The sequence below is a fragment of the Zootoca vivipara genome, chromosome Z1 (genome assembly GCF_965207765.1).
Source record: "Zootoca vivipara chromosome Z1, rZooViv2.hap1.1, whole genome shotgun sequence".
Classification (NCBI taxonomy): domain Eukaryota; kingdom Metazoa; phylum Chordata; class Lepidosauria; order Squamata; family Lacertidae; genus Zootoca; species Zootoca vivipara.
In genome coordinates, this window is record NC_142583.1 from 24,033,994 (window position 1) to 24,045,866 (window position 11,873).

At 45.9% G+C, this 11,873-nt stretch overlaps 1 protein-coding gene across 1 annotated transcript; it reads right to left on the reverse strand.

Moving 5' to 3' along the window:
• Positions 1-484: 484 nt before the first annotated feature.
• On the reverse strand, positions 485-7,131 carry LOC118083470 (cytochrome P450 4V2). The gene is made up of 11 exons (XM_088660953.1): positions 6,858-7,131; positions 6,072-6,184; positions 5,463-5,548; positions 4,762-4,952; positions 4,339-4,408; positions 3,684-3,810; positions 2,962-3,141; positions 2,247-2,349; positions 1,751-1,885; positions 1,475-1,654; positions 485-1,093 (listed from the first exon to the last, which is right to left on the reverse strand). Exons 1-11 carry the CDS (start codon positions 7,066-7,068, stop codon positions 921-923), a joined length of 1,569 nt encoding a protein of 522 aa, XP_088517079.1. The 5' UTR covers positions 7,069-7,131; the 3' UTR covers positions 485-920.
• Between the last annotated feature and the right edge of the window lie 4,742 nt (positions 7,132-11,873).

Consider the following 11,873-nt stretch of genomic DNA (forward strand, 5'->3'; position numbering starts at 1 on the left):
GGGCTGCGGCGCTCATCTCGCTCTATAGGCCGAGGGAGCCGGCGTTTGTCCGCAGACAGCTTCCGGGTCATGTGGCCAGCATGACAACGCTGCTTCTGGCAAACCAGAGCAGCACATGGAAACGGCGTTTACCTTCCCACCGGAGCGGTCCCTATTTATCTACTTGCACTTTGATGTGCTTTCGAACTGCTAGGTGGGCAGGAGCTGGAACCGAGCAATGGGAGCCCACCCCGTTGCAGGGATTTGAACCGCCAACCTTCTGATCAGCAAGCCCTAGACTCTGTGGTTTAACCCACAGCGCCACCTGGCTCCCTTTGCTCTGAGTCCAGGATAGGCGGCCCCAAGATTGCTGTGATGTTCATGTCTAATCTCTACTTCCAATGTCTTTTATTATATCCATTAAAATATATTTTCAATATCTGTATTATCAATATTTCTTATGTGCATACATTTCAAAATAAAGGAGTTTTAGTAATTAAAACACTCTGCTTATTTTATTTATTTATTTTAGGATTAAGAAAATTCATATAGTAGCAACCTACTATGAAGCCTACAAATCCCATAGCCATTTGCAATATCCCATCAATTGAACAAGCATCAGATTCCGGATTGCAGCTGTTGGCTTTTAAAAAGCAAAAACACAGATTTTGTTAAGAAAGAAGTCCTAGTAGTGTTGGGCAGTCTGAAATGTCCTGCTCTGAAAACCAACAGTTTTTACCAGGCATCCCCAAACTTCGGCCCTCCAGATGTTTTGGACTACAATTCCCATTATCCCTGACCACTGGTCCTGTTATCTAGGGATCATGGGAGTTGTAGGCCAAAACATCTGGAGGGCCACAGTTTGGGGATGCCTGGTTTTTACAAAAAAAAAAAAAAGTCCTAATGTGGTGTGGTAAGGAATTTCCCTGAAGTTTCTTGTTTTAAGAGCCAGAGGACGATCTCCTTTTCAACTGAATCCAGATGCCCTTATTTGGACGAAGAATCAGTTCTCCTACAGGGCAGAGTTGATCGCGTTGCTGCATACTTTCAACACAAAAGCACCGTAGAATGGTGGCTAAAATAGTCTTTTCTTCCATCTGTGCAAAGCGCTGACCTGCAGAGGAGTTGGAAAGCGATGACAAGATAAAAAAAATAACCAGAGCAATAATACATATTTATTATTATTGAGTATGAGCCATGAGACACCAAGGTCAGGTTCTCAGGTTCATTTTTAAATTTTTAAACATTTTTATAGTTATACAGATGGTGGTGGACTAACAGCCACTGGTAGGATTGAGTGAAAAACTAGAAGGGGTGGATTAATGGTGTACAAATAACCTTTAAACCTAGGTACATCTGCACTGTACATTTAAAACACTATAATATTGCTAACAGTCATGGCTTCCCCAAAGAATCCTACAAACTGTGGTTCATTAAGGGTGCCAATAGTTGATTTTTTACCTCTTTTTTATTCTTTATTTATTCTTTTACATACCAATACAGTTCCTGGGCCCAGCAGAGAAAGGCACATATGCATATGGGTGCCTCCCAGCTGCGTTCTCAGGGGAAAATCGCTCAGGTCTGAATTCCTCAGGCTCCGGGAATACGTCAGGGTCTCTATGCAGTGCATAGGGCACAATGAAGGCATCAACCCCTTTTGGTATCCGAAATCCTCCTGCCAAAGAACAGATATTCATGAAAGTTTCTTCTTGTAGAACCACCCAACACTGAGCTTACAGCCACAGCGCATCAAGCCACTTGGGCTACTTACTAATATAACATTCCTCAAGCAGTGTACGGGCAAAAAATGGAACAGATGGGAAGAGGCGAAGAGCTTCTTTAATAGCACAATCCAGATACCGTAGTTGCTTCAAATCGTCCATTGTGATGTTACGATCCGAGTCCCCTGATAAGATAACAAGAGGCGGTTAGAGAAACACAACTTATTTATAACAAGCAAAATATGCATCCTTAACCTTGACGGTCTGACAACTATTTTATATGATGATGGAGCTGGGAACAGTTTGGGTCCAGTAACTGCCATAATTCATTTCTGTGCTTTAGGCTTAGGGTGGCACACCTTTCTGCTTGCACACGATCTGACCACATTGGAGCTGCAAAGATCCAAACTGGAATCTGTATTTGTGGGCCTGAGGTTCCCCAACTCAGTGTTAGAAGAACTATGTGATATTTGTGACCACTTACCTAGAAATAGTCCTGCATCCCACACTTGTCCAAGTTTATACCCAGGGGAAAGGAAAACTCACCAAAAACATCATCCAGTTCACGGTGAACTTTTCTTTGGGCTTCTGGATGACGAGCAAGCAAATAAATACACCAGTTCATTGCTGCAGCAGTGGTATCATGACCCTTGGAAGAAAGAATTAGAGAGAGAAAATGTTTTCCCAACAACAACAACATAAAAGAATTCTGGGCCATTATATTGATGACCCATTCAAGCGCCTGGAAAAAAAAGGAGTTCCAATCCTCTGGTACCTGCAACTGTTTTTCATAGCAGAATTCCGAAATTCAAAGGCACTGTCTCATACACAAGAATGAATACTTCAAAATTTTAAGTGCATTGGCAAGACTAGGCAGCTGGGTCACTTCCCATGTGCCAAATGCAAACTGACACGCCTGAGTCACTCCCATTTCTGAAAAGGTCTTAGTAGAATGGTTACCACACCTATCTAGCTATGAGACAGATTTTCCCTAGCTTTGCTTCCAGGATGCCACTTTAATTTATTTTGTAACCTACGTCTGCTTCCCATTACTTAGCTGATGAAAAGCAAGAGTCTCTTTGGAAGTGCCTCCCTCTACCGGTAGGCAGCAGGCAGATCGTCTTGCCTTTGGGGCACCCATTGTAGACCTTCCTTTCTCTTACAATGCAATCCTTCTAACATGTCTACTTGGAAATAAGGCTCATTCAGTTCAATGGGATTGCATCCTTAACCACCACACTACGCCAGCACTCTTGTCTACCTCAAACATGAATGTATCCACTTCCTCTCGAATGTCCAGGTAGCTCAACTTCTTCCCATCGCCATCTGTGGCATTCAGAAGCATATCAAGAAACGCTCTCCTGACTTTGCGCCTGCTTTGCTCACCGTTGCTTCTATGCCGCTCCTGGTTTTTTAGTTCTTGAACTTTTTCTGCAATAACCTTAGATAATAAAAACAAAAAAGCCATTCATTTCTCAGGTTGCATAATCCAATGTGTGCAACCTCTGCAGTGCCAAATAAAACAATCAGCTATCTCTGTTGTGGCCTGGACTTAGCTATGAAGACACACTTGATGTACCGACAATAACAAAATGGTGACAATGAGGCACTGTAGTTAGTGTTGGACTCAAGCTTGAGTTTGAATCCTGACTCAGCCATGAAATCCGTTAGGGAGCCTGAATGTGGGATTCCAAATTTCAGGAGTCTTGAAAGTGAGTTTAGGAAAGTACACCTGCAAGCCTTCATTAGATCATTGCTCTAAATGCACCAAGATTGGGAATGGAGAGGGTACAGTCCACCAATGTTGGGGGCTGGCCCAACATATCCCTTTGCAAACTTTTGCCCACACATGCCCAGACTAACAAGCCCTGAACAGGGCTCTGGAGTCTGGGGCAGGGGGCACCCCTGTGAATCTTAGCAGAACACATTTTAGTACCTGTGTCTATGAAATATAATGCAAAAAGATAAAACTCAGCAGCTTACATTATCAGTAAAGCTGTGAAGTATCTTCAGGTTCCTGTAATGTTCTCTTCCATCTCTGGACATATGATACAGAAAGTCAGGCCAGAGCCAAGGAGACCTCTGTCTTTCTTGAATCAGAACACTCATCCTAGGGTAACAAGCAACAAGGCTGGGGATATCTCCAGGAAACTGATGAGAAGTACAGCAAAGAGCCCAGATTTCTTGATACTAGGCTGAGCAAAGTTGAGTGCCATGTTGAAAGGCAGAAAAATATGGATGACACATGAAACAGACAATCAGAGTTCCAGTTCATGACATAGAGCTGGGGCAGTGTTCAGCTCCTCCACTGCACAGGGCTTCTACATAAGCCCATACAGAGGTGCAATCTGCTTCCAAAAAGATGGGTGGGGATGAAGATCATGCAAAGCAGGCCTTTGCAAATTTATCATGCAGACCGTCAAGTTAAAGCTAAAGGCTACCTGCATTGTGGAAGGGGGAGAGTCTTTTTCTCCATCTAGCCCCCAGTAAAAGTATTTGCGGGTCAAGGCTCTGCTGCAGAGATGGGGAGAGCTGTGGCTCTCCTGATGCTGTTTGACTCCGGCCGCCAGCATCTCTGACCTTTGGCAAACTACAGGTTCCCCATCCCTGCTGCTAGAATAATCACATTGGCACCTACCGGTAGACAGCTCTGACATACTCAGAATCCTGATTGTGTTGTGCTCCTATGCTCTTGCCCATAGCTGTTTCTAGGAGCAAAGGAAATATAAATCAATTAAAGAATCCTGCTCCTACAATCCATGAAAGGTTTGAAGGTTGTGGACTCCTCTTGACAGGAGGTAGGGTGGCCACCTGTCTATGATTCTTTAGCTGTGATTCCTGCATTGCAGGGGATTGGACTAGATGACAGTTGGGATATCTTCCAACTCTCCAGTTCTATGACTTCATGATTCTTTTTAAAAAATAATAATAATGAAATGTGCTCAATATAGATGACAACTCTTCTGTTCAGGCCTCACAAAAAGGTAAATTCTTCCAGAAATTGAGAGGGATGTTTAAACCTCATTTATTGCAACACTTCGACAGCAACCACAGCACTTACCACAGATTACATCAAGGGCACACAATGTGATGTAGAAAAAGCAATCAAATGGCTCCCTGTCCACATGCTTTTCAAGTTTCTGAACAAGGATATTGGCTTGTTCATTCATCACATCGAGGAAATCTTCTAAAATGGTGAAATGGAAGGTGGGTGTTAACATTTTCCTTCGGGACCGCCATTTGCCTCCAGTGCTGCGGGGGGAAAACTTAAACATTATCTACACAAACAAATCTCAAAGCAAAAATACATGCAATGCCTTCAAGCAGGACCTGGAACAAAACATTGCAGTGTGCAGTGTTCCTGTTCAGCTTTCCAGACACTCCATCCCCCCTTGTCCCCAGCTGGCCATTTTATTAGGTTGCACAGGTACTGAACAGGAGAGAAATAAAGCAGGACTGCACCCAAAGTCCACACACACAGCTAAGTATCTGAAAGGAGCCTCCCATCTACAAAATACACTTCTGTACACAGGGAATGGCTCTTTTCAGTAGTACACATGCAGGCAGAGAGTGGGCAGTGGGATGGATTTCAGGTGTGCCTATGACGTCATCTCCACTTCCTCCTTCACACATTCATTATACGTCTATGGTGAGACTTGTGAACAAGATTCATAGTTCATCCAGTACTGGACACGCCAGCTATGCTGTGTTTCCAAAAGGGTACACTGCCCAACCACGTTCCAGGGGTGCTTTTTCCTTTACCTCGTTAGAAGCCCTGTGCCCAGCCAAGGATGCAGAAACTTGTAAGGATGGGATTTTGTAATATGCTTAGAGCTACTCAAAACAACCTGCCAAAGAGAGAGAAAATGTAAAATGTGTTCTTTTTGAGTTCCAAGTGACGGCTAGTGTTTTAGCAGACTTGACCATAAATCCCTCTAAGCTGTTTGCAAGGTAGGTAGCAGCTTATTTGCTTTCTGTTTAGTTCCCCCGAGTTTGATTATGCCCCAAGGTATGCCAGATCCTGACATCAGAATGGTAAGGACCTCTACAGGGCCCTGAAGCCCTGCACTCTGACGATGGGAAATCGTATTGACCAAAGCACTGTGCACCACACACACGCACAAAATGGCAGGAAGGGGAATGACACCCACTGTGACTACACCTCTTGATCTCCACACATTGATTCAAAACTACAACCCATATTTTGGGTTGGCTCTGCTCCCCCTACATTTTTTACTTACACTTTCCCCCTGTTCATCACCTGCTACAGCACCACCCACTTCAGGCATGCTAAACCCAAGAGAATGGGGCCTTTGGTGGTGGTGGTGAGTTCTCCAGCCCTGCAGAGAAGACTAGGCATGAGAGACTCACCTCTATAGTTTCTGGATGATATAAGATGACAAAGGGCAGTGGTCCTACCCAAAGCTGTAGCAGTGAGATATTCCGGAAGTCTTCAAAGTAATGCATCATTTGCCGAAAGAAGGCTAGAAAGACATGCATCTGGTTTGAACAGGATAAATTCAGTGATCCCACCTCTAGGCTACTTGTTCTAATGAACTAGTTAATAGGTAGGTAGCCATGTTGGTCTGACGCAGTAAAAAAAAAAAATCCTTCCAGTAGCACTGGATATGGAACAAATGATTGGTTCAAAATTGGGAAAGGAGTGCGACAAGGTTGTATATTGTCTCCCTGCTTATTTAACTTATATGCAGAATTCATCATGCGAAAGGCTGGACTAGATGAATCCCAAGCCGAAATTAAGATTTCCGGAAGAAATATCAACAACCTCAGATATGCAGATGACACAACCTTGATGGCAGAAAGTGAAGAGGAATTAAAGAACCTTTTAATGAGGGTGAAAGAGGAGAGCGCAAAATATGGTCTGAAGCTCAACATCCAAAAAATCAAGATAATGGCCACTGGTCCTATCACCTCCTGGCAAATAGAAGGGGAAGAAATGGAGGCAGTGAGAGATTTTACTTTCTTGGGCTCCTTGATCACTGCAGGTGGTGACTCACTCTCTCTCTCTCTCTCTCTCTCTCTCTCTCTCTCTCTCTCCCTCTCTCCCTCTCTCCCTCTCTCCCTCCCTTCCCACCCGCCTCGGAAAACTGTGCGCGCGCTCTCTGCCCGCTTGCCTTTGGCGCACCAGCCTTTTACCTTCCCCATCGCGTTCAAAGAGCAGCGCGTTGCCCAGCAGCGGGTACCAGGGACTGAACCCCGGGATGGGCTTCAGCTCCGTGTATTTCCAGTACTGGTCGAGCAGCAAGCGGGCGAGCAAGACGGCCAGCAGCGTGGCGAGCAGAGCGAACAGGGCGAGCGCCCAGGAGAAGAGCCGCGCGCCCTCCGGAGCCATTGCCCAAAGGACCATCGTCGCCGAGAGTTGCCGAGCGCGGACGGCGTCGCTCTCCTCGGGGAAGCGCTCTGCTCAGGGCAGAAACCTCAAGGCGAGAGGAGGCGGAGCCCGGGATGGGAAGGAGTGCGAGAGGGAAGAAGGAGAAACGGGCGGGATGGGCTCAGTTTCCATTCAAACTGGGCGGAGTGCGCTCTGAAGAAAGGTGGCCGCCTTGGGGGGCTTACTAGCTTAGCGAAAAGGCGACGTGAGGGCAGGATATAGACGCGTGCGAGGCCTGAGGAGACGGATATAGAGAAAAGTTTTACTCCCTCTCTCATATAACACTAGAACTCGTGGATTTTGGACAGGCAGAAGAAAGGATTTCACACAGCGCGCAATTTAAAATGTGGATTGGCTCCAACAGGAGCCATGGCTGACCACCAACCTGAATGGCTTTAAAGGAGGACTAGATAATTTCAAGGCTATCAATGGCTACTACTAGCCATGCTGGAGGCTGTGTTCGGCCTCCATGGTTGGAGGCGGCATGCTTCTGAATATCGTCTGGAGCGCCATGTGCTTCTGCATTTGGGTCCTGCTTGCAGGTTTCCCACAGGCATCTGGTGGTGACCAGCTGGTATAGTTCAGAGGCAGAAGCATAGGCGTAGCCAGGGGGCAGGGGGGCAGTTGCCCCCCAAATCAAGTAAATAAATAAAAACACTTAACCAGCTGACCAATTGCATCACAGATAACTCGGTTCTGCTTCCCAAACATAAAGCCTGCCCCCCCCAAAAAAAATCCTGGCTATGCCCATGGGCATAGTGAGGAGAAAGTGAGAAGGAATTAAAGAACCTTTTAATGAGGGTGAAAGAGGAGAGTGCACAATACTGTCTGAAGCTCAACATCCATTCTTAAGGATATCAGCCCTGAGTGCTCACCGGAAGGACAGATCCTGAAGCTGAGGCTCCAATACTTTGGACACCTCATGAGAAGAGAAGACTCCCTGGAAAAGACCCTGATGCTGGGAAAGATTGAGGGCTCAAGGAGAATGGGACAACAGAGGACGAGATGGTTGGACAGTGTTCTCGAAGCTACCAACGTGAGTTTGACCAAACTGCGGGAGGCAGTGGAAGACAGGAGTGCCTGGCGTGCTCTGGTCCATGGGGTTACGAAGAGTTGGACACGACTAAATGACTAAACAACAACAACATGCCCATAGGCAGGATGTAAAGCAGATGCAATGAACCCTGCTTCCTCTCTCTCCCACTGAGGCAGCCTGATGAAATGGCTGTTCCCAGGTGATAGTTGGGGGGAGGGGAGGCCTGAAGAAACTGGCCTGTCACATTAAAGCCGATGGAGTGAGCCCTTGTTCTTCTCATTTTCATAAGAACATGTAGAAAACTGCCTTATTCAGAGTCAGACCACTGGTTTATCCAGCTCAGTGTCTACACTACTGGCAGCAACTCACCAGTTTCAGACACGAATCTTTATACTATCTAGAGATGATGGGCATTGATCCTGGGATGTTGCACATGCAAAGCAGATTGGAACTGAGCTACAGCCCTTTCTTGTATTTCACATGGCTGGCAGCCAGGTTAAATCTCCATCTTGCAGAAGCCCTGAACCCATGGGCGTAGGCAAGGGGGGGCAGGAGGGGGCAGCTGCCCCCCCCTAGAAGCAAAAAATTAATGTATTTTACAGACCATAACCAGCACTTTTCCCCTCCAAAAACTGAAGTGGAAAGGGCTTTGCTTTAGCAAGAGCAGCTAAGTCTCCGCTTGCTGGGGGGGGGCACAGCTGTAACAAAAACACATCAAATAAATAAAGCAAAGTGGCTACCAGTAGTTAAGCAGTTAAGACAATGGAGCAGATATCCCCAGGCAAGATTCGATAGCTGACCATTTCACCCTATTGTTCTTAAGTGGGAGTTGTTAATGAGCATTCAGGAGCATTAAGAGTTCTATTGGCGATTTAATGAGGGTGCAGACTCAGAGGATTCAATTTGACTAAGGTGGCTCTGCAAGGCTAAAAGGAAGTGAATAAGAAAGGGGGGGCTGTAGCTTTGACAGACACAGTGATGTTTATAAAAAGCAGTGGTGTTCCAGTCTGGGGGGAGGCCCATTTTTGTTTAGGGCTTCAGGTCATAGTTCAACTTTTTTTAGGGAGGAGGAAAATTTTGGGTGAGCTTTTTTTAGGGGTGCCAGTGACCTACCAGTGATCTACCACAGACATCCAGTGATCTACTGGTAGATCACAATCTACCTGTTGGACGTGCCTGCTGTAAATCAAGAAGAGAGAAAGCTGCTTACAAGGCTCCTGTACATGCAGAGTTCCAGCATCACAGCGTCACCCAGAGGCACCCACAAATATGAGTTATCCCTCTCTCTATTTCTTCCTTCCTTCCCTCCCTCTTCCATCCTTAATAAAATAAGGGGGGGGCAGATAAGCCCCACATAGAAAGCCCATCAACATGGGGGGATGACTCTTTCAAATACGGTATTTACCAGTAATTGGGGGGGGGAGGCACCTAGGCCTCTAGGAGTTGGCTGCTATGCCTAGGAGTAGGACAATTCAAGAAAGCAGAATGATGCATATGCTATGGTAATATATCAATAGAATTGTAGTTGGAAGGGACCACAAGGGTCATCTAGTCCAACCCCCTGCAATGCAGGAATTTTTTCCTAAGGTGGGGCTTGAACCATGGTTGAAATATTATGCTGATATGCAGCAACGCCTCGGAGCCGTCGTGGCTGCAGCCATGCCTTGCCTCGCCCTCGCCCGCCCTGCCACCCCCTCTCGCCTGCCCGACCCTCCCGTCCTCTTGCTGCAGAGTTCCAGCATCACAGCGTCATCCAGAGACACCCACAAATATGAGTTATCCCTCTCTCTATTTCTTCCTTCCTTCCTTCCCTCCCTCTTCCATCCTTAATAAAATACGGGGGGGCAGATAAGCCCCACATAGAAAGCCCATCAACATGGGGGGATGACTCTTTCAAATATGGTATTTACCAGTAATTTGGGGGGGGGGGAGGCACCTAGGCCTCTAGGAGTTGGCTGCTATGCCTAGGAGTAGGACAATTCAAGAAAGCAGAATGATGCATATGCTATGGTAATATATCAATAGAATAATAGAATTGTAGTCGGAAGGGACCACAAGGGTCATCTAGTCCAACCCCCTGCAATGCAGGAATTTTTTCCTAAGGTGGGGCTTGAACCATGGTTGAAATATTATGCTGATATGCAGCAATGCCTCGGAGCTGTCGTGGCTGCGGCCATGCCTTGCCTCGCCCTCGCCCGCCCTGCCACCCCCTCTCGCCTGCCCGACCCTCCCGTCCTCTCCAGCCAAGCAGGGTAGCCGCCAACGCTGCCAGCCCCAGAAGCACAAGGTGGCCGCTGCCTCCGCCACTGCCACGATGTCATCAGGCCCGCTGGCCTGTAGCCCCGCCCACATTACCACTTCGTGGCCCCTCCCCTCCCGTGCCTTGGCCCCGCCCCTGAACGACCATGGCTTGCCCCCCCCTAGTTTTGATCCTGGCTACGCCCCTGCCTGAACCCCATTACTACCCTACCTCGGTGCTTAAGCAGATCTGTGAAGCAATGTGGCCCACATCCACTTTTACTGCTTCTCCTTGCACACCCACAAACACCCACATATATTAGTCCATTGTGACAGAGCTCCTTAATTCCCTTAACTGCACAAACCTGAATTTGTGGTTTGCAGTTGAATCCTTCCCATAAAATAGCTACAGTCTGGAAGTAGCCTTTATCTTCATGCTAGGGAAAAAAAGAAAACATTGCAGACGAAGCTTTTGCTCACATAAAGATCAAGAGATTGGGAAGGCTATTCAATTTCCACATTCCAGGCGGCAGCTGCACACAGAATCAGGTCCAGTGAAAGAAAACATGCTCATAGTTAAGAAATCTCATCTGTCCAAAGGTTTCATGGGGCTTAAAAGACTGTTGTGTGACTTATATCTACTTATATAAACAGTTGGGACAGGTAGTCACATTTACCCTACATCCAAAAGGCCAGCAGAGTATGCCCAGTGCCAGGAACTATGGGATACACCCATCATCCATCAGAATCCATTTAATCTCCTATCTCTCTACAGGTATTAAAAATTACTTAGGTTAGGTATGAAGATGGCATTATCCCCATTTTCGGGTGCTACTGCTCTAACTAGGGCAGGGCAGGCTTGGCATTGGATCATCTCCGACCAAGGAACTCTTGTTCATTGCCCAGTTCTGGAAGGCACTCATACAGCAGTGAGATGTGAAGCTGTGGATGATGAATCTTTCCATCTTTGTGCATATAAAAGTCTCACCGCTGCAGTCATGTGTTGAAATAACATTCCATAGTCCTTTTCTAATTGCATATCCATTCTTCTTAGCAGGAAAAGTTCCAGTTTCAATTATATGTTAACTTTTAAAATCTTCTGTATCCATGTATGTATTTGCATCCAATATTTCTTAGGGGTTTTTTTTACATTTCCACCAGGCATGATAAAATGTCACCAGTTAAAAAACATCAATACATCATTATATATATATATATATATATATATATATATATATATATATATATATATATACTGTATGTGTATGTGTGTATATATATATATATATATATATACTGTATATAGAGAGAGAGGCAGTGCAAGACAGGAGTGCCTGGTGTGCTCTGGTTCATGGGGTCACAAAGAGTCGGACACGACTAAACGACTAAACAACAACAAATATGTATATATATACCATAGCACAATGTAAATCTTAGCCCTTTCATCCAATTTTAATCTCTCTGCTAGTTGTGAATGAGATAACCACTGGAATCTCTAACCTACCAC